The 24,878-nt window shown below is 48.1% G+C and overlaps 1 protein-coding gene across 2 annotated transcripts in view; it reads right to left on the bottom strand.

The window, feature by feature from the left end:
• GFRA1 (GDNF family receptor alpha 1) overlaps positions 1-23,217 on the bottom strand; it is a 227,726-nt gene extending 204,509 nt beyond the window's left edge. For both annotated transcript variants that reach the window (XM_036829574.1, XM_036829576.1), the window contains exons 1-4: positions 23,175-23,217; positions 22,581-22,874; positions 21,414-21,707; positions 20,136-20,219 (exon numbers count right to left, since the gene is read on the bottom strand). In XM_036829574.1, coding sequence (XP_036685469.1) covers positions 20,136-20,219; positions 21,414-21,707; positions 22,581-22,620 — 418 coding nt within the window. In that variant the 5' untranslated portion in view covers positions 22,621-22,874; positions 23,175-23,217. The remainder of the gene's footprint in view (positions 1-20,135; positions 20,220-21,413; positions 21,708-22,580; positions 22,875-23,174) is intronic.
• Positions 23,218-24,878: the final 1,661 nt, after the last annotated feature.

The raw sequence follows: 24,878 nt of genomic DNA, 5'->3' as shown, positions 1-24,878 counted from the left end.
CTCACCCCCACCCTCACCCTCCTCTCTTTGTCTTCATCCTTTATCCCTTTATCGACTGTCTCTCCCTGGATGGAATGTGGGCTCCTTGAGGCAAGGCCCTTTCCTGGCTTGTTCCTCACTTTATCCTCAACACACAGAACAGCTCCTTGGCCTAGAGAAGGCACTCAGAAATTACTTGTAAAATTAATCAATTATTCAGTGGTGTTTTTGTAGACTTCAGCTTTACCTCTAATAGTTCCTTTTTAAAAAGACAGGAGGCAAACTGAGGAGCCAATGTGTTCCATAGGCTGAATGAGACAGCTCTGTGGTCCTGCGCTCCTTCTAGAATGGGGTGGGCTGGGCGTCGAGGGGGCGGGGGAGAACCAGAGCAGCCCCCACAGAGCTGGAGAGCAGGAGGGCCGCTGGGCTTCCCGTTTCTCTCGCTGCGAGGCTGGGGGCGAGTCCCTTACCATCGCCAGACCTGAGCTCCACCTACAACATGTCTGGTTTGCTCCAGTCGGGTGGCAAAAGGAGCAGCTGCTCCCTGCCCGGAGCCTTGAAGGGCACGGAGGGGCTGGGGTGCCCACAGGGGAGGGGAGGTGGCTGACCTTGAGATGACCTCAAATCCCCGACAGGCAGGCCGCCCCTCCAGTTCACATCTCACCTTCCACAGTTCAACCAAAGGCTCCCTCAGGCTCCTCCCGGTCCCAAAGTCCTAGAACTCATCATTTCAAACTGTCCTGAATCCATCTCTCTCCCCATAGCTGAAGGAAAATCAAAACACCCGAAAACAACTTGGTTTTGACCTGTGCAATTCACAAAGCATCATGCCACAGGTCATCTCATGCCAGCCGGCCAGTGAGTCTATAAAGTACCCAGGGGGTAGGAGTGTGACCCCAGTTCACTGCTGAGGAGACTGAGCTTGGAGGGTAGAGGGGCATCTGAGAGAAGGGGGGGGCGCTTTTCTCTTTGAAAAGCAAGTGAGTGAAATCCCTAGTAAGCCAGCACTTGTGCTCTGGGGCCTCTTTTCCCAGATGGCTGTAGTTGGTCCTTCTCAAATGTGACAATGACGACAATGGGCTGAGAAAACCATGCAGGGCCCACAGTTCCTGCCACGGTGCATTCCGACATTTAGGCGCACAGGCTGAGTGTCCAGGCCAGCTCCTCCCCCGCCCAGTCTAACCAGCCCAAGATGGCTTCTCCAGTCTCAGCTCGCACTGGCCTCCTTCACGGCCTGCTCCTTCACACCACACGGCCTCTCCCTTGCCCTGCCTGGAATGCTCTTCCCACCCAGACAAGTCTGACCCTCATTACAGGCTCTTATAAAGCCCCACCTGCCTCTCCTTAAGAGCACTCTTTATACCTGGAGCTTTCTATGTACATGTTTATGTCTTTCTCCCCTGCTAGACTATAAACTCCACGAGGACAGGGCTAATCTGACTGTGCTCACCATTATACCACCACGTGCCCAGCCAGGGATGGCATGTGCGAGGCTGTGAGGTCTGGAAATGCTGAGGGCCTTCTGTGATCATGAGGGAGGAGCACGGAGCTGCTGGAAGATGTCGCCCTGTGGTCCCTGGAGGGGCTCCCTCAATGCAAGGGGCAGATTCAAGAGCCAGAGGTCAAGAAGCCATGTCCTTGGTGACAGTGTTTGCCATAAACCTGCCCCACCTCTGGATATCTTACACATTCTCAGAGCTAACCATTTATCTTTATCATCCAAGCCTGTTAGAGGTGAGTTTTCCAACATTTATAAGGAAAGAATCCCAACAGATGGACCTCTCTAACAGAACTGTAAGCTCCCAGCCCCATTCTGTACACTTCGTCCTGTTCCACCTAAGTGCTGGGCATCAAATAAGTACTTAATAATTTGTTTTCACCTACCTGGCTTAGGCTGGCTGCACATTCATTCACTCATTTATTCATTCAACACATATTTGCTAAGTGCCTACTGTGTAGCTTCCTAGGACGGGGGAGAGAAGAGGACAAGCCAGATGGGGTCCCTTGCTTTTATGCAACTTAACATTCTAGTGAGAGAAGTGGACAAACAAGCAAGTCAACAACATAATTTTGGACAGTGGTAAGACCTACGCAGACAATGAAACAGGGAGATGAAATAAAGAAGGAGGGAGAAGGGAAAGATTTATCTAGGTGGTTATGGAAGACCTCCGCGTTGAAAATGACAAGGAGTCAGCCAAGTGAAGATGACACAGAAGAATATTCCAGACAACAGGGGAAGCAAGAGCAAAGGCTCTAAGACAGAACAAACTTGATGTGTTTGAGGAGCAGAAAAAAGGCAGAGTGGCTTAAGAATCTATCAATCACCCTCCCTGCGGGGAGAACGGGACAAGATGAGGGACAAGATAAAGAGGACAGGGACCCGATTACTTAAGAATTCTTCTTCCGAGGATAGTCAGATGCCTGCAGGGACAGAGTCATCATGCCTTCAATCTCCCCATCCTTCAGGCCTGCCTTACTTGGACACACTGCATATGTCAGCCGAGAGAGGAAAGAGTGTGGGACTTGGCCCCAGGACCCGTTTGCCCCCCAGCAAGCCCCTCAACCATTCTAGTCTCCAGTTCCATCACCCATCCATCCATCCATCCATCCATCCCTCAGCCAAGGGCCTGGACTTGGGGATCAGAAAAGACTCTTTCAGCTCCAATGTTCTCTAATTATTTTTCTTTGCATTGTCTTTTAAGAAAGAAACCAATCAATAGAAAACACGAACCCATCCCCAAAAGAGAACTCTCATTGAAGAATTACATTTTCAAAGCATACATCAGAAGGGCAACAGGGCAAAGTCAGTAATGCTCAAACACAAAATCTCTGGGTCTGACCCCAACAGCTGCTTTGCTCACATCGCAGAATTCTAGAGTGGTAAAATGCAGCCACGGATGCTTTCTTGTGTAAGGTGCATGGAGGCGCGCCCCTGCCCCCCACCAAGAGCAGGTACCATGGCCCCAAAGTCTCCTAGTGCCCCCGCGAGGACCCCCCCCACCATCATAGTTCCCTCCTGACGCACAGGGGTGGCCTTGTCTCCATTGCCGGCCCCCTGCCCAGGGCAGCAGCAGTAGATCATCGCTGGCAAAAGAGTACAAGTCTCCCACCACAATGGCCTCCCTGTTTGTGAAGAGGGCACCTGGGGGCCTCTGCACTCTGCTAACAACGCCCTTCAGCCAGTGCTGAGAATGGGCAGTTCTTTGTCATTTAGGGCAAAGTCACCTCCTCATAGATGCCCTCCTGACGTCCCTGTGCAGTGGGGTTTCCCTCTCCCCTCTATTTGCCGTCATATTGGTTTATCTTCTTCAGATTACTTACTGCCATCGAAACCACTTCCTTGTTTGCACTCATTATGTCTCCTCCACTAGACTGTCAGCTTCCTGAGTTCAGAGCCTCATCTGACTTACCCATGCCGTGTCCTCAGGACCTCGCTCAGTGTCCAGCCCACAAAAGGCTGACTTGGTAGAACTTTTTGTTGATAAACAGAAGGAAGAAGTCATCCTAAGAGCCTTGAAAAAGCATCAAAGACCACAAGGCAGGTCAGAACCGTAAAGCTCCCAAGGAAACCAGCTCGTTGTAGCCCAACAACTTTCACCCAAGACAGCACATCTGGGGTGGTTGTGAGGAGAGCCGTCAGGATATCATACACCTCCCCCACAGGACCGTGATGGCGCAAAATGCTTAATGATGCGAGGTTAGAACCACCGGCCTGGCCCCCACACTCTGCTTGCCGGAGAGGAACAGAAGGGTCTAGCAAAGGAAAGTAACTTTAATGGGACATTCAGAGACTCAAACTCAGGTGTCTGACACGGGCAAAGAATTTCTCAAGCCCCTAGTGCCGGTCCTCTAGGAGTCTGAACACCTCAGTCAATAGAAGCTGGAAGCTGGTAGGGAGGGAAGTCTGCTGAAGCAGCATCCCACACTTGGCACGTGGAGATTCATGAGGAGGGACATGTGGCATGGTGCCAGGTCCACATCAAGCAGAAAAGCAGAGTCACTGGGGTTGGGGGGGGGGGGTATGTGTATGAGAGGGGCACAGGGGTGAAGGTGGACTGAGAGAGGGAAGGTTCCAGAATGGGCAGGCCAGGGGAGCACTGCTCTGCTGTCATTCCCTGTTACAAAAGGCAGCTCAGAGGAAAGGAAAAACGACAGTAGGTCTTTTTTTTTTTTACAATTACCAAATATAAAACCCCGAGTGTAACTTTTTCTATTTCAGGGTTTCTAAACAACATTTAACTTAGTGAGTGTTTTACATCTAGGGTAAATATTTGCCAGTCATTTCTGGCTCACGTCAGAGTGCTTATCTAAAAAGCTGTTTGGTTCTGCTCCTGATAGGAAAATTCTGCATTCAACCCAGCGTACCCACCCGGCATGTGACCCACAAGCACTCTCCTTCCCCCAGTCTCCAAGGTGCACCCAGGATGCCAGCAGCCGCTGGATCTACGTAAGAACACTTTCTGGAAGGTCTCTCTGTGTGTGCTGCCCTTTCTCTTAATTAAGGGCAAGGGCGTGGAGGAACAAGTCCAGGACTGACCCTACGCTTAGGGTGCTACTGCAGAGGCTCGGCCAGGCTGCGGCACGTTTGGGGAAATCAAGGAGCTGTGAGGCAGGACCGCAGATGACAGCAAGAGAGGCGTGCGGCTCGCACACACCACGTGGCGTGGCAGCTCGGTTTTACGGGCCGAACCAGGCATGTCAAGGTGGCAACTACAAATGCACTAAGAGGTCTGCAGAAAGCAGCCACTGAGGCTGAGAGAGGTCTAGAAGGATGAGCACAGGGCCCGCCGAGCCCACCCTCGGTGCAGTGCAATGTCTTGAGGCTGATGAGTGAGTTCTTGTTTCTTTAGTAAGAACTTCCTTCACTTTTACTTAAACACAGTGTCTCATAACTCAGATCCAGTTCTCACAGTGACGCTGCAGATATCATCCATGCTGGACAAATCAAGAAACGGAAACTAAAAGCAGTTAAATAACTTGCCAAAGTCATGAAACGATGAAGTCAGGATGCAAACCCAGGGCGGGCTCCAAACACTTCAGCACGACTCCCCCCAGCCTATAAAAATACCTCCCTAAGGTTCTAAACAGGCCTCTTCCTGGTTCCCCAGGTTTAAGAGAGAAGGTGGGTTCAACATGAAGCATGTGTGAGTTACGGCCAGGATAACTCAAACACTTGGGGGCACTACCCAGCAGGCAGCTGGACGGACATATGCTCAAAGAGGGTTCCTCAAACTGAGAGTCCAGAGACTCCAAGGGAAATACTGGTCAGAGCAAGGGACTCGGCAGGAAACCCAGAGGAGCGGCATCGGCACGCAGGTGGAATCAGAGACCCTGTGAGCACCTGTGAACTAGGCACAGTCAGTCCAGCCCAGGCAGGTACTCAGCAAACTAAACCAGAGTCAAGGGCACGGAAGCGTCTGGGAAAATTTCTGGCCAAGTCCAGGGTATTCTTCGTAAGCCTCCCTAAAATGCGAAAGGTGCCACTGTTTCTACTCAAATACAAAACCGTGCTTAGATCAGAGGTACCTGAGAACCCATCTTGCATTTGGTTGCTTTTGTTCTTGACCTAGCAATCAAAAAGGCAACAAGCAGAAGAGCATGCAAGGACCTAGGCCTTAGGAGCTGGACAAACCTGGCTTGAACTTGACATCTTCCAAAAACTAGCTGTGTGGCCTTAGGCATGTCACTCAACTTCTCTGAGTTTGGGTTTCCTCTTATATAAGATGTAAATAATGCCCCAATGCCACTCTGGGCCAACACTCAGGATTAAATGCAATAATCTGTGAAGGCATCTGGTATCCTACTGCTGGGCAGCCAGCAGGCATTTCACAAGTAATGTTTTTCCACAATTGCTCTCTGGCAGTCAAAGCCAGCTTTGACTCTGACCTCAAAGCTGGGAACTTGAGTTCCTAGGGACCATCACAGCTAAACCTTCAAGCCTGAAGAGGCTTTCCATGGACATCTCAATCCTTGCTGGCAATGCCTGTTTTCCTAAGGAGAAATCTTGTCACACAAATAAAAGGTATTTCAAAAAGCCGGATCCTCGGAAAAGATACACATGACCAACCAGCCAGCATTCAAGAAGCAGTTGCCACTAAATCCAAAAGGAAGTCATTTCCAGGCAATGCCCTTCTAAAAGAGGATTCTAGAGGGATCTCCAACCCAGACAAAGGGGACTGAGATGAATGGGTAGTGCTCAAGAATTCTGACCCTCACCTGACCCCATGTACAATATAGCAGCAGTAAGTTCACTTTCTCTGCCCAGTGACATAGCCCCCAACAGCTGTGGAATGTCAAAAACAAGGCTGCTTGGGTCTAAAGTTACCCCTCCTCCACCGTGAGAGGAAAGGAAACACATTTCTGAGTCTCTCCTTCTTTATGTTTTGCTTATGAGGAACAAATGTTGACGAGATATAGGATACACTGCTCTGTTTGCCAACAAAATGCACAGAACATAATTTTATATGAAGCTACACCCGCTTAATTGTGTGATGCATTAAGTATTATGTTCATTGTTTCTGAAAGTGGGTAGAAATGAATAATTTATTTCAGACAAAGGAAAACTCTTGAATATGAAATGCCTCATCTTTTAAAATTACAATTTGGAAGACAAGAATGAAAATATACCCATAGCCAGTGAACCTTATACTGCTAATAGAAAACAATGCTTCAACTGTTTCTACTTTGTTTGCAAACATTACGTTTTTTTAAACATTCTTGAGAATAATCAGGAAAAAGACACACTAGGTTTTCACCATGCTAGCAGCCGCTCAACACAGGGCTAGTGTATCTAATGTTAATTTTCTGTGCTGGGTTTCCTCTCCTTTCCTGCCGACCTGCCTTGGCTCACCTGGAGTCCACTCCCCGAAGCCCTGCATCCCAGTCTAGGCCACCTCCTTCCAGAGCTTTCTTTTCTTTCCTGCATCCTAGTTCCCTTTGTTGCTCCTCTTCCCACTCCCTCCCTGGCACTCCCTGTGCTCTGCACCCTCTTTCTGGTTTCATCATCCCCCCAACAACTAGCACAGTGCCAGGCGCAGAGTAGGTTCTCAGAGAATGTGACTACTGTTATTTTTAGAGAAGATAATTGATGTTTTGGACTGAACTGAATTGGTGATCATCATTTCCGGTACGGCTATTGGTGTCTTTTTTTTCTTTCAGAGCAGAAAAAATCTACATCCACTCAATCTACTATTGCTGTTTCATGCTAATTAATTGGGAGAGGAGGGAGAAGGGAGTTAAGGTGCATACAAAAGGAAGCGACTGGCAGTCATTCTCCTACCATTTCCCAAGCACTTTCCAGTGCTCTTCCTAAGTGTTACCACCAATAACCTTATGAATTGGATACTATTATTATCCCCATTTACAGGCAGAGTCTCTATTAACCCAGGGTCCCACAGCTAGTAAGTGCTAGAATGTGGAACTCAAATCTGGGTGTGTTTGAACCCCAAACTCTGCTCTTTACCGCTGCTATTCTGCATTTCATAATTTCCTAGGATCACTGGGACCTCATCCCCTGTCCCTCCCCAGCCCCACCCCAATCTCTGGAATGAATACAGATAGTCTGCCTGGTGGCTCTTGAGGATAGAGCTGCCCAGCTCTGGGTGTGTTCTTACAGGAAAACGGCAGTAGCACCACCTCTCCCCTCTCCCACCCCAACAGTATCATTAAAACAACGTCATAAACACACCCTGGGCTCAAAGAAGGACAGAGAGGGATTGCTTACTTCTTCAGAACTGCTCTGTGAGCTGTGGTAATTACTGGCTGCGGGCCCAAAGCCCCTCCCACCTCATCCTTCTCTCACTGGGCTTGCCCTGGGGTTAGCGGGCATCTCTTTCAATTAAGACAACTCCCTGCATTTAGAATCTTTGAGTTTTTTTTTCAGACAGTCTCTTGTGAAATGTTCTGAAGCAAGTCGACAATGTGGTGCAGAAAACTGCCAAGTGCGACCCAGAACTAGGGAGCCAGAAGAATAAAATAGTACATAGAAGAGAAACAAGCCATACATCGAGTCCTCCAAACAGGTGGACCACAGACAGGTAGGTCAGGGCCATCTCTCCCAGCCAGGAAGACAGCTCTGGCCTGGAGATCCAAATGCCCATGCCTGGCCACTGTTCCCAAATCAGAAAGCAGAAGCCCATCCTGATTCCAGGCTAGAGGGCAGCCCTGGGGTTGGGATTGGGGCTTTGCAGAAGGCAGATGGGGAACCATTCCTCTGGGGGGGGGGGGGTTCAAGACTGTCCACATTCCCACTGGCCTCCAGGCTGCCTCCTTTCACCAGCTAGGTCACTCAATGTCTAAGGGGCCCCACTGAACAATTTTCAATGACACCCTTTCTCCTGTTACAAACCAAAATGCCTCTGAGCATGAAGACTTTTCATGACCTGGCTCCAGACCACCCTGCTTCCCACACTCACTCCTGCTGGCACCTCTCTGCTCTGCTGTCACCTGCTCTCCATGTGCCTCAGTCCCTTCCCAGGACCACCCTGTGAGGCCCAGGCGGCCTCACTGACTGCTGCTCCTCTGCCGACCTTGGGCACCCTAACTGGGGAGCTGTGTGCACTGGGTGCCTTGTGCATCTTTTCCCCCCAAGGAGAAGGCCTGGGAGAGAGAAGCTTGAACTAGACCTACACTTGCTCTGTGTCCATCAGGAGCTGAGGCAAACAGGTACCTTCTGAGATGAGGAATTACTAACCCTAACAGCAGACCTATGTCGTTCTCTAGTCTGGAAGCATCCAGAGCCCTGTATATGCTTTTACGACACAAAACTATATAAAGTTGAGCCATATGAAATGTGCGCCATTCTACCATGTTGACCTACAAAAATGGCAATTTCATATGATTCGACCTAAAAATCCCAACAATGCTGAGTTCCATTAGCCATCATCCTTCCCTGGTTCTGCTGAGACAAAGGCCAAGCCCCTGAGCGTGGCAAACCTGCCTCTCTGCCCAGCTCTTCTCCCACCACTGCTCATACCAAGGGCCCCTGCCATAGAAAGCAGCTTATTACAGCACCCTGGACACTCAGTGCCTTTGCCCATGCTGTTGCCGCTGCCTAGAATACCCTCTTCCAACCACCCCTCCTTATCAAACTCCTATCTACTCCTCAAAACCCAGTTCAGAGTCCCCTTCAGCAAGCCCTCTCTGACCCATAACTCCATCTAGTCAGTTATTCCCTTCTTAGGGCTACATCTGAGCCTTGTACGGAGTTTTACTCACCTACCACTTTCCAACATAACTTATTTGTTTTATACCTAGCCCTAAAACAAAAAAGAGAATTCTTAAAAGGCAATGGCAGGGTCCTATTTACCTCTGAATCACCTAGGCCTCTCACTAGGCTCATAGTAAGTTCTCAATAAATATGTGATGAATGAATTTGGCAGAAATGCCATTCCATCACACCTAAATACTGAAAATTAAAAGAGATCACAGAAACTGACCAATTCTTCTCTTCATTATATTATACTTATTTTATATATAATATATAATATATATTACATATGTGTATATCATACACATACACACATATATATATAACTCAGTACAAAGTGTCTAAGACTTCTTCATGCAGTTTGTGCTCTTGACTTTTCAGGGATTATCTCTCTGGTTATATGTGTGCAAATGGGCGCTGCAGCATGGGTTCTGAAGCCAGACTTCCTGGGTTAGAATGTGGCTCTACCCATTCTTAGGCGTGTGCCCTCAGGCCAGTTCCTTACTTGGCTCTCAGTTTCCTATCTACCAAGTGGGGCTAAGAATACCTTCTACTAAACAAGGTTGACACAAGTTATTGCATGTAAATCACCTAGCTCATTGCCTCTCACTGCTGTTGTAATTACTATTTTTATTTCTCTTAAGGTCTCAAGGGAAGGGTAACCATTTTCAATTGGGAGTATGTTTAGAGTTCCAGCCTGTTCACTCCTTCTCCCATTCAAATGCCACTCGCCATTCCGAAGCATACAAGAATATAATGGTTCCATCAAGGACTCTCCAGAATTCTCCAATCTCCTGGTATCTTCTATAAAGAGTTTATTTGAAACTCATACTAACAGGGATCAATGCAACATTTCATAAACATGGGCTTTAAGAAACCTGCTGGCCTATTCCTACAAAGAATGCAATCAATACTTATTTTCATACATAATTAACTGTACACAAAACAATCATGTACAAAAGGCAACAGAAATAACAGTTGGCACAGTGTTTCTTAGACCATTAGGAGGGACGTAAAGGAAAGTAGTACCAGCGTGACGGAAGACAAATGAATAACATATTAGGTCACCTTAAAGTGGGACTAAACTATGTATTCCTTTCTTTACCACTGTGTAATGCTATTTATATGACAACATGACAAAAAAAATGGCCCCAGGCATTCTGCTCTACTTTAGAAACCTTCCATCTCACACTGAAATGAAAAAAGATACAATTCAGAAATTTCTTCTCTGGTTAATATTTCTGCAGTTCCGCAGGAATGGTTTTAATAGCGTGCGTGTTCTGGATTTTGCTTGTCAATTAAGAACCGATTGGAATGCAAGGCTAAATATTAAAATAATAGATATTGGTTTATATTTCAACTTTAAAGGTTTTTTTTCAAATAGTGTTTTTAAGGTGGAAGACAGAGGAAGGGAAGCTGGGAATTAAGGAGGGAGAGTAGGCTCTAGACATTTCCTCCTTAATAAAGGATCAGGTCGGTACTTAAAGTTTCATCACATAACAGTAGAAAGAGCACAGGCTTTGGAGATGCAGAAATAAGATGCGAAACTTAACTTTTCCACTTACTGGCTGTGTGGCACTGAGAAAATTAATCAACCTCTCTGATCTCAGGTTTCCCTCTCAAAAATCAGAGATCATTATACCTACCTTTTAGCATGGTTGGGGACCAAAAGGAAATAATGTCCTTGAACAGGCAGCCCAGCCCGTGCAGGGCACTCAGGGGCTCCCCAGGGAACTCCTCTCTCCACACTTACCTCCTCTTTAAAGAGACTGCAGGTCTGGAGATAACACAGCTCTAGGACTATGGGCAGAGTCCCAGAGGCAACTGTGGTTTGATCAAAAATAGGCCATTTGACCAAATGATTAAAAGTCTGTCATATGCTAATGCTTGGACGGGGCGGGACCGGGGGCCAATTTAGTAGGAGTAAATTGCAATTGATTTTCGAAGAAATTGCTTGTTCTCTTGCCTTTCCTCAGCTGTGTCACACTCTCTCACCCACAGCTGCCTTTGTCACAGCCAGAACCAACTGAAACACGTGTCAAGGAAGATCTTTTCGAGGCAAAATGTTTAATAATACAGACATCCACACTCACACACACTATAAATATACACACACATGAACAGGCAGATATATACATATATCTCTATCTGTGCATGTGTATATACATGTTTATATAGATGTTCTAGAGGGCTCAAATTTAGAAACAATTCTGTACCATGACCGTACCCTTCTGTGTGTTTTACAAATCCCTCTGTGGTTAGAGAGCTATCCTGAGTCATTTTTATTTTTACAACAGCCTACTATTTGAAGAAAGATCAGAAAAGAGCACACCCCTAAAATCTCCTCTCCATGCTTTCCCCAGCCCAATCTGTGCAAATCCCTGGATATGAAAAGAAAATGGTTAAAAGATCAAAGAAGATAAAAAATCATAAGAATAAAGGTTAACAGTGGCTGCTTTCACCCCTAATTTCTGATATGGTGATAGACCCTCTTAGAACATTAATTAGAATGGGAAGAGAGATGAAAGAAATGCCCAGGGGACATAATAAATTAGCCCCTTATGCAAATTACCCATTTGTTCTCATCACTGACCCAGCTAGTTGAGTCTCTAAATTACGGGAAGCGGTTAGCTTCTTTAACAAAAAATTCCAGACAAAAGATTAATTTTTTTTTTAAATCTGAAGGCTGAGAGGGTGTAAAGCGACAAATAATTTCTCAGTTTTCCTTGCAGACAATTCTGAAGGGGGCCAAAAGATATGAAAATCAACATTCTGGCCACTGGCTCCTGTTACCAAACAGAGACCTATTAAATAACCCTTGTTCTGAAACAATTCCGAAACAATGGACAGCCAACCGCTTAACTGAAGTCGAAGGCTGTGCTTCTCACCCTAACTGTATGAACAAAGTCTGGTATCCTAAAAGGGGCCGAGGGGCAGGTGAAGGACAATTTTAAAGGAGGTAGGGAAATGCCAGGAGATGGAGAGTTTCAAATATCCATTTAAAAACAAACACATACCTAATTTTACTTGTCATCACTGTCCTAGACAATTTATGTTTTACTGTCCCAGAAATTTATGGAACTCTCAGTTTTCTTATCAGTAAAATAAGGGGATTGGACTAGAATGACCTCCAAAAGTCCTACGGCACCTACAATCCAGGGATTTTATTTACCCCTTTGTTTTCACACAGTACTTCTGATAATTTAATTTGTTTAAATATAATCTTATGACATGCATTTTGTCTTCTGAACTCACTCCTGGCTTCCTTTTCTCTCTCCTACTATCATTTTCCCCTTTTCCTTATTTTCTCCTCTTATTTCTTATTTTATCTTCTTCCATGTATTCAAATGAGATGCTTTAAATACATTCTGGTTCAAAGTAAGGTACATGTTGAATAAATCATACTTTATAAATGTTATTAATATGAAAAATATATATGGCAAGATGACGAGTCTCTCTAGCATGAAGAAAAGGCTAGAAAGAAAAACTGTAAGTCGCAGAATAATACAAGATTCAATATGCAGGCCCTTAGAGAAAGAAGGAAAATATGTTACAGGTCATCCTCATCCACTGCCCTCATTTTACAAAAGGAGGAGATGTCTCTAAGGAAGGGTAGACACTTGCCCAAGGTCACCAGATAGTTAGAGGTAAAGCTGGAAGCAGAACACAGTCTCCTGACTCCTGGACCAGTGTTCTTTGGACCAAACAATCCCGGTAACTTCTCTAGAGAATTCGCCACTGTATCCCAAAGAACAAAAATGGACATCCTTTGGAAAGAATAAGCTTTGACAGCAGAAGAATTAAGAGATGGCAGAAAGAAATACTTCAGAGGACTAAGGAAAAGGAATGAGGACAGACATATTAACTATAAATAATTTTGCACCTTGTAACAATCTTCAGTTCATGCAATTACTTGTCACTCACTGATGTTTTATCTCCCCTCTTCCGGTAACGGGACCTACAGTAACTCTACGCAAAACATTTCACTGTCTCTAAGTTCACAGCCTGCACTGGAACATTCCAGCCTTTGCCAGAAGTATCTAGACAGTGGAATGACCTGACGCTTTATTCATGAAACTTTACTCATGAAACTGTCAACTTGAGGTTGACAGTTAATCTAAATAATAAAATTTGCCTTTAGGAAGTGGCCAGTGACACAATAAGACACAGATTCCTCAGGTCATACGGCAGGTAAGAAGAAAGCATGTGTAGGAGAGGCCACCGCAATGAGAAGCCCGTGAACCGCAACGAAGAGTAGCCCCCGCTCGCCGCAACTAGAGAAAGCCCGCGCACAGCAACGAAGACCCAACGCAGCCAAAAATAAATAAATAAATAAATAAACAAACAAACAAATAAATTTATAAAAAAGAAAAAAAGAAAGCATGTGTAGACTACGACTCCATTTTTGTAAAAAAGGAAAAAAAAAGATAAATATATATGTGTATACACACACACACATATATATTCATTTATGTGTATATATATATATATATATATATAGGAAAAAAACCTGAAAAGCCTTGTATCAGATGTTTACAGTGGTTATCTTTGAGAGCAGAGACTATGAGTGGTTTAAATTTGCTTTCCTTTTCTATCTGTTTGTAATTTCTTATTGTTGTACAATAAAAATGGGTCGCTGAAGGGCTGGAGAGCGAGAGGATAAAAGCCAAAAGTAGTGGTGTGTGAAAGTGAAATGTAAGTGTACTTAGCAGAGCCTGTAGAGACGGAAGCCTCTCCCAGCTTTGAGGCCTGCCCTTCTCAGGGAGCAGTAATTCTTCCTGCTATGAGGGGCGTTGCAAAGAAGATTTATGGGGAGAGGTTAGAAGAATGGGAATCAGTCAAGCTGAGAAGGGCAGGCTGATCACAAGAATCCTTAAGCACAGGAAGAGCTCCCACCCCGGGTGATAGCCAGCGGCAGCAAACTCGCCTCCGACCAAAGAGCTTAAGGAAGGATAGGGTCCCAGAGGAACAGGGGGATCCAGAGCAGGAAAAAGGAAGACCTTCCCCAAAGGGGATTTAAGACTCAAACTGGGTTATTAAGGGATAGGCCTTCCTCCAGGGCCCTTTATATATTGGACAGATTTCTTATTTCTTGTCCAAGCTGGTTTACGAGCAGCCTTCCTGAAGGCTTGGGGTTGCTATCCTCTTCAAGACATAGGATCCTTGTTCCCTGATCCGGGAATACGGTCTGCGGAAAAAGAGTCCCACTCTTGGAGTCAGGACTGAGCCAACAGCTAACACGGCCTTGGTACAGCATTAAGAATGACTGAGATTTATTGAGGACCAATTATAGTTCAGGCACTAAGCAAGGCATTTTACATATAGCCTTATTAATTCCCAAGAACCTGTAAGGGAGGCATTAGCATCATCTCATCTTACATCCAAGAAGTCTGAGGTACAATGAGATCAAACGACCTGCCCAGGACAAAGTAAGCGGCAGAGCTGGGGATGCACCCAGGTGAGTGGAATTCCAGAGCACATGTTCTTTCATCGTCACGTACAAAGATGAAGAGGCATGAAGCTGCCCAGAGCACTGGTGGGACAGCAGCCGGTCAACCTGGGTTGTTTAGACATGGGGTCGCTGGGGTGAGATAGAAGGTCGATTAATAGAAGAATCTATGAAGGCAGACTGAAACCAGATCATTCCTGGAAGTCACCAAGGTGTTAAGGTAATATCTGGCAATGGGTGGCCAGGTTGGACCGGGAGAGACTAGACACAAGGGTGGGGCCAGTAAGAAGGCCATTGCAAAGTTCAAGTAAAAGATAAGGTGGGTAGATTAAGGGAATGGAGAGAGAAGAGCAATCCAAAAGACAGCAGGCAATTTCAGCAGGACTTAGTGATGGGTCCAGTGGAAGGAGTGAGGAGGGTAGAGGAGATGCCGGAGATGATTCCAAAGCTTATGAGTTAGGCAGATAATGCCATTATATAAGACAGGAGACTCAGGAAGAGAAGGATGTAAGGAGAAAAGGGGAGGGATGATGAGATCCTTTTTGGATGTGCTGAGTTTGAAGTAACTGAGATACATCCAGATAGAATCATCCAGGATTCAGCTGGAAATGCTGGTTTAGAGCTCAGGAGAGGATGGAGTAGGCAGGGAGCTCTGAGTCATCATTGTACATGGTAGCTGAGGTCCCAGAGATGGATGAGGTTTGTCCAGAGAGTATGCAGAAGAGAAAGAGGCCGACACTGATCTCCCCAAAGGCAGTGCCAAGTAAAGGTTCTGAAGGTGACCCTCAAGCAGTGTGGCCCTGGCCAAATTGCTTCCCCTCTTTGAACTTCAATTCTGTAAAAGCAGAGGATTAGACGATCTCTAAGTCCTTTCTCTGATATTCAACCACTCATGGTTAATGAGACGCCTGCTCAGAACCAGGAAAGATGCTCGGTGCTGAGCAAACACCCGCCATTACAAGCAAACCCCCAACTTTCCAGTGGGAAAGACAGACACATAAATAAGTCCTCTCAATAGTCTGTGATTAACAGCTATCATAAAGGCAAGAGTGAATTGCAGCATGAGAGAGTCCTGAGTGGAAGTGCCTGTCTGGGGGAATTCCAGCATGGCCCTCAGAGATGAAACCTGATCTTGATCTTGAAGAACTAATAGAAACCTCCCAAACAAAGGCAAAGCCAAGTGTCAAGGCATGGGAAAGTGAACGCACATGAAATATCTGGGAATGGATTGCTCAGTGAGCTTGACTGGAGAGGTGATGTGGCTTAGAGAGGAAGGGCAGGGCCAAGCTAGCCTACAAAGGAATTTACCATATGCCAGGATAGATAAAAAAGAACTTATAGGAGTTCTCAAATATAGTGACAACATGATTAGAGAGCTGAGTGGAAAGGAGAGGACCACCATATACCCCTAGCAGCTGGTATTTACAAGCCCTTCTCTCTTATCATGATTTGACAAGACAGAAGATGATCTTATCAGGCTCTTCTTCAACATAAAAAAATTTTAAGAAAGTTTTTGTTTAATAGTTACACATATATAATGGTACATTAAAACAGAAATGCTAAACATGCCTTATTATTGATAGCATCATTCAAAAAGGGGACAGACTCAACAGAGAGTTTAGGGGCATCTGATTCTGGGCAAGCCATTTCCAATTACTTGGGGACCAATCTCAAGATCCTAAGGCTTCCTGGGAAGGTCTAAGCCACTCCTGGGACTTGGTAGGGAAATGGTGGCAAAGCCAGAGACCTAGAACTTTGTCGTTCACCAAATCAGATTTAGGATGTTCAAATCCCAGCATCCGGACCAATAAAGATGTTAAAAAAAAAAAAAAAATCCCAGCATCACTCTTTCCCCATGATCTCTCCACTTGACTCTTGTTTACAATACCATCAACTTTGATTACATTTGAGGAAGGTCTGGCATTTCTTGATTCTTCTCTACAAAATCTAACCTCCCAATCAATACTTTTAAACATTGGAGCCCTTTTTTTAATCTCTCGCTGCCATAGAGGGCCTTACATCCTCCCTCTGGTCCTCCATCTTCAGGCTTTTCTCTGCACCCATTGCACTTTCCAAATTTGTTCTCCCCCTCCAGAGAGTCCAAAAACATTGCAAACAGGCTCTCATCTTCCTTTCAAATCACTATTTCTTGCTGCTTCTTGAACGTTTGCGAAGAAGAAAAGGTGAGGCAGAATGGAGGTTCAAGAGCAGAGTTGTGGCTGAGAGACACAGATGTGAAACACCACCTGATCGCTCCATCCTCTGAGCCTCTGAGCGCCCACAGACCTCTGCCCTCTTGGCTCCCAAGACACTTTCCCTGTTCTCTCCTCTCCTCCGACGTCCTCTTGCACTGGCTCACTTTTTCCTTTGGGTCCTCTAGCTCACTGCCTGGTGAGACCCCTAAAAACCACACCAGCATCCACTCACAGAAAAGGCACTTCCTAGAGCCCTTCAAAGTGCCTTAGAGGCCAACGCTTCCCCTTCTGCTGTTGCGTTTCCAGGAGAATAATCCCTCCGACCTCCCACTGCAATTCTCACCAGACTAGGCTGCTTTATTTCCCTTCTGGAGCTCAGGCCTCAGATGACAGTTTTTAGATTCTACCTTATTTTTGTTCCCTTTCCTGTTCCCGCCATGGATAATACCTCAATATGGCCTTTTAACTGGTGATCAAGTAAACAATGGCAAAGATGGCTGTGGGTTTGAAGAGTCCAAAGAAAATGGAAACTCAAGAACGTCAAACATGTCTTGTTCGGTGAGAGGATTCAGCTCACACTTAGTGTATGTGGATAAACATCCTCTTCTCCTTGGGCAGAGAAATCCAAATATGGAAACTCTGATTACTACCCCATCTGTAAAAGGCAAAGGCCCTGTTGTCCTGGATTCCTCAGAGAGACTCTCAAGACAGAGAGATTCTCATCAACAGCAACACTCATCATCCTGATCCTCTGTCCCTCTCCATCCTACAAATGCCAAACTGGATAATACGCATTACTCAATGACCTAAAACCTCTCAAGGCTCCATTTGGCTTTCCTATAGCCACTTAAGGAACACAGTCACTCTCAGAGGTCAAAGCTCATTACAGCTGGAACCTAAATCCAACGCCCTTGAGATATAAAATGTAGCTCTAGACAAGACCTTCCTGGCTCTGAGTCATTCATTACGGCTTCTGGGACCTCGGTAGGCTGGGTCTCACAAACTGAGGATCATATTTGCTATGAAAAGACACCAGTTTGAGAGAGGGATCCAAAAAAATGAATGAGGGGGGACTTGGTCCGTGCGGAAGAATTTCTGACACTCATCAAAGAAATCCAGACAAGCCAGTGGTATCTGAGAATGACCAAGTCACGTTAAGTGGAGAATGAAAGCAAGGATTGAAAAGAACAAATGTAGGAGCACAGAGGAGGGATTCCGAAGGTGTCCTCAATCTTCCCTCAGAATCATGGGCTGTTAGGACTGGAGATTTTTACTCCAATGGCCTCATTATACCAAGAAAAGAGAGACCCAGAGAGAGGGAAATGAGTCTATTGCAGCCCTATAGCTCATAACAGTTTTGAAATTAAAACCCAAATGAACCTTCCTCCTTACCTACTTCCTCACTCTCAGGGTCCCTGGGGAGGTTCGTATCCTTCCAGGCATCAGTACAAAGACTGAGGAGCAATGCTTCCGTGGAGCAGGCAGTCAGCAAGAGGCACTGCCCCTCACGGTGCTAGGAAGGCCAGGTGGGCTTCTGGCACCCCATCCTAGTTCCTACTGACCTGCTCCCATGAGAGCTCCGATGGTCATATACTCTTGTCTGTGCGTCCCCGCTTCACTGCCTTCAGCCACTGTCCTGGCTGGGCCAAAGGGACAGAGAGCATTAATAGTGATTTGCGGTGGAAGTTATCAGCATTATTCAGGATAATACATGAACGCCTCTGATATTAAACTTGCCCCCTTATATTTTATCCTGAAACAGACCACACACACACACACTTTTCCTCTGAACCAAAAGCATAATATAGAGGAATGCTTCTCAAGCTTCATGTGCCTATGAAGCACCCAGCCCAGGGATCTTCTTAAAATGCAAATTCTCATTCAGTAGCTCTGGGATGGAGCCTGAGATTCCACACTTCTAACAAACTCCCAGGTGATGTCCGTGCTGCTGGTCTGAGGACCACATTCTGAGTAGCAAGGGGCAGATGTTACAAAATCTTGCAAACAAATATACGTTTAAATTCTCGTTCTACCAATTAGGAGCTGTGTGATCTTGGGCTGGTTTCCTAAGTTCACCCTGCCTCAATCATCTCATCTGTAAAATGGAAATAATATCTAAGACGCACTTGATGATGACTACATAAGTTAACGATGAAGAGATCTTAAACAGTAGCTGGCATATAATAAGAGCTTAATAAATGTCAATTGCTGGCTGCCTCTAAGATTCACGAGGGCAGATATGACATCTGTCTGGCTCACTGCCAAAATCCCGAAGGCAAGAATGTATGTAGAATGGATGTCCGTGAATGAACGAATGAATGAATGTGTGTATAATACACCCACACATAATTTCAGTATTTACACACTTCCTTGGTTCTATGTCTTTCTGCAGGAAAACATAAAACATTTAGAACACCAGAACACTCTCCCACTACCAAACCACCAACTCACAGAAACAAATTCAACGTGAACCACCATGTTTAACCACCAAGAAACATACAATTTGTGATGGCTATATATACTTGAGAAAAAGTCTTAACTGTAAACAAAAAAAGACAACATCAGTCTGGAATCTGTATGTCATTAAGGGAAATCACTGCCTTACTCATTATTTATGGGGCTGTCTGAATGCAGATGTTATGAAAAACTTAATTCGAAAACTAAGATCACTTCCAAACCATATGTAGATTTGCAAAGAGAGACAAAACAGACTATGGGAATTGAGACCACTTTTGAAAGGGCAGTAATACATTCTCCTGTATATGCACACACTTGCTCAGGAAAAATTAGACACAAAAAAACTGTTAACAAATGGTTGAGCTTAATCTTTTAAATCAAAGGCAGACAAGTGAGTCCATCCAAAATTCTTCAACAATCTAAGATTATCTTCAGGTGTCTCGTAAAGTAAAGTGGCATCATTTAAACAGATCCCATTTCCAGGGAGGCACTGTGTACAGTATGCAGCAAGAAGCGAATACGATTGCCACCTACAGACAGAAGTGGCACTCCCTTTGCAAGAGTTGGCCAATCATATTTTAATGCGGAAAAAAAAATTCAACAAAGTCACCCCCTTCCAACCTCTCTCAAACCACCACACAACATTACTTCATTTAGAATTACTTTCAAGTCACACAATCATCTCTAGGCATTCTGCCTCTTCATTATCATCATCCTATTTCTAATTTCCCAGAAACACTGTGCCATTCAACTATCTACTTATACACTACTTGAGAGCCAAAGAGAATGTAAGCCAATGGATTTCAAGCAGGCAAAGGCATCAGAGTGGAAGTATAAATCTGCTTACCTGGTATGAATGGGACTACCCGGAATATATCAGACAATCTGCTGTTAACTGGTTCATATGGGGAATCTTCAAGCAGATCATTTCCTAAAAACAACAGAAAGATTGGGCTCAGATCTGGAAAATAGACATATTTCAGTCAGTTTTTGTTACTGAATCTGAATTCTAATTATGTTATGATTGTGTAACAAAAAGATGCTGAAACTTCCAAAGATTTCAAATGCATCTATTTGGCTCTGGTTATTTCTTTTCATTCCCTCTGCCTCTGTTGTCCTTGCTCTCCCCATAGTGCCATGAAAACATTGGAGAGCAACCCAGCCTGATCTTGCCAGAAAACTCTCCCACTCTTTGCAAAGGAATGAAATGAGAGAGGAAGGAACCAGTGACATCACAAGCCCAGCTTGCCTCCAGGAGCCAACAGAAGAAAGATGGCCCAAAAGCTGGCCCTTTTTCTTACTCCCAAAAAGTGGCATGCAGTCAGAAAGCAGGTACCCTGGCTATTAAACACTCAAGTCTCTGAAACAGGTTTTCATTAATAGGTTCTGGAGGAAGTGGCAGCTGAGAGGTCAAATCTGTGTATTACAAATTTTCAGCATGAGACTCAGTGGAGAATGAATGCACTGAATGTTTGTGTTAGATTTATAAACATGAGCCACCTCTGGCACACAAGGACCAAAAAATTGCCATTGCAATGGATGGCTGTGACAAGGAGACCTTTCCCTCTCTGAGCCACTTCTGCATTAACCAAGGCTGAACTACACCAGCTGGTTTAAGACTCAGCTAATCTAAGATGACAAAATTTTTTTTCCCCACGTCTGCCTTTGATCAGGTTTGAGGGGGGTAAAGATAGAATAGATTCCACTGGACCTTTCATTCTCAATTCTTTATCTTATGTCAGTGTAGACAGAAGGAAAGAAGAGAGGGGGAAACTCCAGGCAAGATGCAGTGCAAGCCTTTGGATTATTCTGTGAAGCCAGCTCTCCTCGTTGGAGAGAAGTTGCAAGTTCCTTGGCGTGGCCTTCAACGGATTCCTACTCTGATGTTCTGACCAAGTTTCAAAGAGGTCAGCGGGGTCCCTGGGATGTCCCTTCACCCCCTCACGGGTTTTCCAACAACCAGGCCGGCAGCAAACACCAGCTGCCCACGTCCCTGAGGCCCAATGAAAGGTTCTCATTCTGCAGCTGGGGAGAAGTGAGTGGAGGATGAGGTCAGCCGACCCCGGGCCTAGGGACCCGCCTGCCTTCAGGGGCTGGGGGAGGGGGGCAGAAGACGGTCGCGTACCCTGCAGGCTCTGGTACATGCTCCAGTAGATGCGCAGACAGTTCTTCTCCTTCTTCATACCCCGCTTGCAGCGGCAGTTGTAAAGCGACTTCTGTTTGAGGGCCTCCATGGCGCTGCGGCACTCGTCCTTGGCCTCCAGGCCCGATGTCAAGCTGAAGTTGGTCTCCTTGCCCGCCACGCACTGCCTGAGCGTGCGGTACTTGGTGCTGCAGCTCTGCTCCTTCAAGCACTGATCGCTGGCTTTCACGCAGTCCAGGCGGTCCCCGCCGCTGACCTCGGCCGACAGGAGCACGTCTGCGGGGGGAGGGGAGGGAGCGTGAGTGCGGCTGGGCTGGGGCGCGGTGCGCCAGCCGCGGCGGAGGACGCGCGCACGAGCAGCCTTCTGCGGCTCCCGGATGCCGGAGCGCGTCCGCCCCCCTACGCCTGGGAGTCCATCTTCCCGCCCGGGCACCTCCTGCCGCTAGTCTCCCCCCACCCAACCCCCGGGGCGCCCCGAGGCTTTGCGGGCTTTTCGCGGTTTGCCCACGAGCCAACGCTGCCCACCGCGCGTGCAGGCCCTGCCGCCCCGGGACCGACCAGCCTCAGCGGCTGCTCGGCCTCCAGGGCCGCCCTCCTGCCGTCCCCGGCTCCAGCCACTCTCTCGGCCCGGCCCGACTGAAGCCCGGGGGCTGTCGGCAGGGGAGAACGGCGGCGGGCTGGGAGTTGCACGCGGAGAGGGCGAGCCCTGATACCCGGCCCGCCCGGCGGGGAGCACCGAGATGCTATTCCGGGAAAAGTTTTCCCTTCCAAGTTTGCTCTCCTGGCCCGGTGCTCGCCCACACCCCACCTGACCCCCGCGCCTCCGCAAGCTCCCCGGAACTTGCAAGGGGCGTCGGGCTTGGGGCTGGAGGGCTCGGACGCTTTAATTTCCCGCCAGGCTAGGTCATTAAAAACGTAGGAAACAAAAACCAAGGAAGAAAAGCTGCGGGCAAGTGCCGCGGGGCCCCTGCCCCACTCCCAAGCCCGGGGTGCTGAGGATTCAGGATCCCCTTCCCCAAAACGAAACTTCGCCGTCCCACACCCACCGCGCCCGCGCCGCAATTTTTTTTGGGGGGGTCTGGGGGGTTGCCTCTAGTACTCTCCAAGAAGACTCAGCGGATAAGAAAGCTAGCGGCGGCCTCGACTTACCCAGAAGCGGCAGTACGAAGTACAGGGTCGCCAAGAACATGGTGCCGGCGCGCAGCTGGTCCCCGCCCCCCCGAAAATCCAGAGCTGCCGCTGGGTCTCGCCGAGGGAGCTCAGCATGCAGCGATCCCCGGACGGCCGCGCTGCTCTGGCCGCCCAAAGTTCAGCTCCATCCAATGCGAGAGGAAACTCCCCGGTCCGTCCGCCGCCACCGCCGCCGGCGACTCAGCTCCGGGCGGGCTGCTGGCGAGAGGGCAGGAGGCGGTTCCGCTTTTAGGGGTTCAGGTCCGACCCAACCTGGAAGGGAGAGCGCGCTTTGAAACGAGAGCGGAGAGTGCTGGAGCCTCCCCCGCCCCTCTGTCCTCCCCTGCTCCCGCCTAGGGGGACTTTTTAGCGCCCGGGTGAGGGCCCACCCCCTGCCCGGGTCGGGGCGCGGGGAGGGGATGCCGGGGGTGCATGTGCGTGTATTCCGGGGAGCCGCCTGCACGGGCAGGGTGGAGGCTGGAGAGGTCGGAGGCGGGCTCCCGAAGTCCAAGGGGGTGTCTATTGGGTCCAACCCAACAGGCTGAACGCAAGCAAATAAATAAATAACGTTACTTTCCGAGCGGGGCGAGCGGAGCCGGCCGCTGCCTGGAGTCGAAGCACTCGGCGGCGGCAGCTCTCTCTCGCGGAAAAAGCCCCTTCTCCCGGGAAGTTCGCCACCCCCCTCGTCGCGCCAGCTCGCTCGCTCAGCCAGCCCTCCCCACCCAAACCACCAATCGCTGCCCCCCGTCGCTGTATCCCCTCCTCCCCGGGCTCGCCTCCGTTCCGAAGCAGCCTGGAGAGGGGGAACCGACGTCCCGGTTGGGGCCGAAACCCGGCTCCTGCGCCCCTACCCGCCGCTCGGTCCTCTGCTTGCTCCCTGGCGTCCGCGCCGCGCACACACTAGCCCGGCGCCCTGGCGTCCGGCGTATCAACGCTGCCACCCAGGCCGAGCGCACGGGCCCGCAGCCCCGGAGCGCCAGGGCAGGTGCAGCCCCGCGCCGCGCACGCCCCTGGGCCCGAAAGTTGAGGGGCGCCTACAAGAGGGGTAGAGGGGAGTGGGGGAGCGGCGACGGGTTCCCAAGCCGACAGAATGAGAAACCTCTCTCCAAATGCCACCAACCTGGGCTCAATCGACCGTTTCCAGCTGCGGCGAGAAGCCAGTTTATTTATTTATTTATTTGGGGGGGTGTTCTCGCCCTCTCCTTCCCTTTCCAGGCTCACGTCTCTGCGCTACGAAGAAAGATGCAGTAATCTCCGAGAGCTCAGAAGACCAAGTTGGGCCAGGATGATTTCCCAGCAGAGCCCCGGCTCGGATGCCCTTTAGGGATGTTACTGTTTATTGGGAGATGCGCGGCGGACAGCGGGTTCCGAGGCCAGAGTTCTTTGCCAGAGGCCCCTCCGCCTGCCCCTGCCCCTGCCACCCCGCAGCACACCGCCAGCCCCCTCTGATACTCGCCGGCAGGGACGCCGCAGATACACACGCTCGCGGGCGGTGGGACCCGGGGCCGGATCCCGCCAGCGCGCACAGGACACACAGCGCTCTGCAGCCGGCCACGAGCGCCGCTAGTCTCTCTGTCTCTCTCTCTGTCTCTCTCTCTCTCTCTCTCTGTCTGTCTCTCTCTCTCTGTCTCTCACACACACACGAGGGCACAATGCACAAGGGCTCTTTCTTTCTTCGTCCTAGCGCAATCAAACCAGACCCTTCTTCCGAACAAAGTTTTTCCCCACGTCACTCGCGGCTGTGACTCAAGAGTTGGCGTGTTAAAAACACACTCAGACCCAGGCCCTCGGAGCTGCGATCGCGGAATGCGCCCACCCAATCCTCCACGCCAACGCGCTCACACTCACACATGCACACGCAGCCTTTACCTCTCTCCTCGCGCTTGTACAAGGAGACAAAAGCGGAACCCCTGACCCACTGCATTTAAACCGCGTCAGACCTGGCTTTGGGAAATTTATAAACTGACCTCCATCTTGGCTGTTTCAAAAGTACATTTTAAAATAATAATAAATTTAAAGGTTCAACACACGCACAGCCCTTCACCCCAATCCTTGGGACCACTCGTTCTCAGCCGGGCTGCCGACCCCCATACCGCGCCCTGAACACACGCTCCCCTCCACACACGCCGGGGGGCGCCCGGGACACCGAAGTCTACACTGTGTCCAGAGAGGGGTCTGGGAAACAGCCCGCAGTGGCAAGCTCATCCAGCCGCTCAGGACTTGTATTGGGGATCTTTGCTGATGTCTAAGTTCATCTCTTAGGGAAACAGAGCTTGA

Source organism: Balaenoptera musculus, chromosome 16 (assembly GCF_009873245.2).
Source record: "Balaenoptera musculus isolate JJ_BM4_2016_0621 chromosome 16, mBalMus1.pri.v3, whole genome shotgun sequence".
Taxonomy (NCBI): Eukaryota; Metazoa; Chordata; class Mammalia; order Artiodactyla; family Balaenopteridae; genus Balaenoptera; species Balaenoptera musculus.
The sequence above is the reverse complement of the archived record's forward strand: the minus strand, read 5'-3'. Positions and strand labels throughout refer to the sequence as shown.